General features: G+C 56.8%; 1 protein-coding gene across 1 annotated transcript in view; it reads right to left on the reverse strand.

The window, feature by feature from the left end:
• Positions 1–741: 741 nt before the first annotated feature.
• Positions 742–2,453, reverse strand: part of LOC308366222 (leucine-rich repeat and fibronectin type-III domain-containing protein 4) — a gene marked incomplete at both ends in the record, with an annotated part of 16,120 nt that continues 14,408 nt past the window's right edge. Inside the window, 2 exon segments of the mRNA XM_080839857.1 lie at positions 742–1,860; positions 1,862–2,177. Coding sequence (XP_080695983.1) covers positions 742–1,860; positions 1,862–2,177 — 1,435 coding nt within the window.

Genomic DNA, 2,453 nt, shown 5'->3' on the forward strand with positions numbered 1-2,453 from the left:
CTTTAAACTTTTAGTCTTCTTTTGTACATTCCTCTCGCCACCACTCCTCCTGCTGTCCCCCTGTCCACCCTGGTGCCAGCCCGTATAGATCGATCATGCCTGATTGATCGGGCATGACTCGGCATTTCCGCCCTGTGGCTCCACGACTGCATGCCCGGTGACAGGACGCTCAATTGATGACTGGCCAGAATGTCATCACGTTTCGGGCCGGCGCACGTGACAACCGCCTGGCAGGGACAAGTCTGTCTCTGGCCGACTTGGCCTTTTTAATGAGGCCCTTTGTCATTAGTTTTTTTTTGTTGGTGTGTGTGTGTGTTGTCTTGTTGATGTTTTTTTGTTACATTTGTTTCCCCAAATCCATGTAGAGAAAGCAGTCTGTACAGTTCTTTTGGGTTGGTCTGCTAATCCTCTGCCACCTCCCTTTCTGGTTTTGCCCTCCGACAGCTGCCGTGGTAACAAAGGCTAGGGCAAACGTGTGTCCGTATGTTTCTATATACTGTACCATTCTACCATACTCCTTTCCACCTCTGCTGTAGCGCTCTCTCTCTCTCTCTCTCTCTCTCTCTCTCTCTCTATCTCTCTCTGTTCTGTATCTCTTCTCAGCTCTTGTCAGTCTGTCCACGTCCATCTATCCCTCCATTAGCACAGCTGCCTAATTTTCTCCTTTGCACTCCATGTGTCAGCGTTCTCATTTTCTCTTTTTCATTTTCTTCTTTTTTTGTACTCTTCTTTCTCCTCCGTTTACACCACGCTCTCTTCCAGTTCCTCCTCCTTCGTCTCCTTCATCTCCCTCTTCCTGTTTTCCGTGTGGCTGACGAGCGGAGCTTCGGAGCGGGTTGTGGCGGGGTCGACGGGGGCGTAGGCGAGAATGTGGGCTCTGGGCGTCCGTATCTGCAGGTCACCGCCGCTGCTGCCACTGGATGTGCTGGTGGCCGAGGCACACTGGACCAGCATGCCGTGCACCGACTGGCTCCGCTGTGTCAAGATGGCGCCCAGCCGCTTGGCGTAGGTGTAGCAGGAGGAGGCGTTGTTGTTGGTGGAGACGGCGGTCGCCATGGCGATCTCGCCCATGTCGAATGACGAGCTGCGCTTGGTGCGCAGGGCCATGTGGGCGGGGCTTCCATGGGGTGAGCGGAAAGAGGAGGCGGGGCCGCGGGGAGGAAGGGGTGGGGTCATGAGAGCGCCCAGGAGGGCGGGGCTCTGGTAGGCCTGAGAGGAGTTCCACTGGCTGCTGCCACGCCGCATCACGACCACGCCCTCTGCGCCCAAGCTGGAGCGCCATTCGCTGAAGTCCACGTCACAGGCACGGTATCGCGAGGGCGTGGCTAAGGTCAGGCTGCCGCGTTTGGCCAGATCCACTTCCAGGGCTCCTTGGGGGGTCTGCGGCCGGGAGCTCACTTTCACCTGGCCCGTTGCCCCGCCCAGCCTCGCCCCTGAGGGCCGCCGTGATTGGCGGGGCAGTGTGGAGGGGGAGGGGTTTTGGGAGCGCGAATAGAAAAGAGGCGGTCTCTCGCTCTCCGGGGTGTAGGGGGGCAGTAGCAGCTTGTGCTCCAGTTGACCTGACTCGTCCATGGAGGCGGTCGCCCGGTACTGGTCCAGGTTGACCCTGGGCTTTGGCAGGGTCTTGGGCTTTGATTTGGGGGTGACCTTTGTTGGAGACTTCCTCCCATCGCCCCCTCTTCCTCCACCTCCCCCTCCATCAGCGGCCCCACCTTCCCCCATTTTCTGCTTCTGGAAGACTCCGTTGGGTAGCACCACCATCATCACCCCCCCATTGCCGTTAGTCTGGCCGAAGTCGCCGCCCCCCTTAGCCAGGAGCGCCGGTGACGCAGAGCCCACCGAGCAGCTGGCCTCGTCACCCCCCGGCTAAGCCGTGGCAACCGTCGTCGTGGTTACTGCAGACACGGTGGCGCACCATCAGCGCCACAGTGAACACCAGCAGCGTCACCACGACTATGCCGCCCACCAGGATGGTCAGCGTGCCGCCCAGGAAGTGGGCCCGCAGAGAGTTGCACTCTGGGTAGTTGTCCTTAGTGCTGAACTGAGCACAGCCCAACACCTTGGTGGCGGCCAGGGAGGTGACCGTGTCATCAAAGATGGCCAACACACACAGGTTGTAGTCGGCTCCAGACACCAGGTTCTTCAGCAGAAAGCTGTTACTCGTGGACGGCAGGATTCTAGAAATGAGAGCGAGAAAAAGATAGATAGAGAGAGAGAACAAGAGAAAGAGAGACAGGGATGACAAAGGGGAGAAAATAATTCATTATCGAAGCACAGACCTGGTACAGGCAGATAAAAGACAGAGGTAAAGTATCATTCTCAAGTCCTTTATTTGTAGTCATGCCTGTCTGTTTAATTTCCACATGGCCATTGCTTTAGAAGTACTGTTCTCTAGTCATGCTCCAGAGCTTGTCTGAATTTCAATTTCAGAGAGAGAGAGAAAGCTGCTCAGC

The sequence above is a fragment of the Sprattus sprattus genome (genome assembly GCF_963457725.1).
Source record: "Sprattus sprattus genome assembly, chromosome: 5".
Lineage (NCBI taxonomy): Eukaryota > Metazoa > Chordata > Actinopteri > Clupeiformes > Clupeidae > Sprattus > Sprattus sprattus.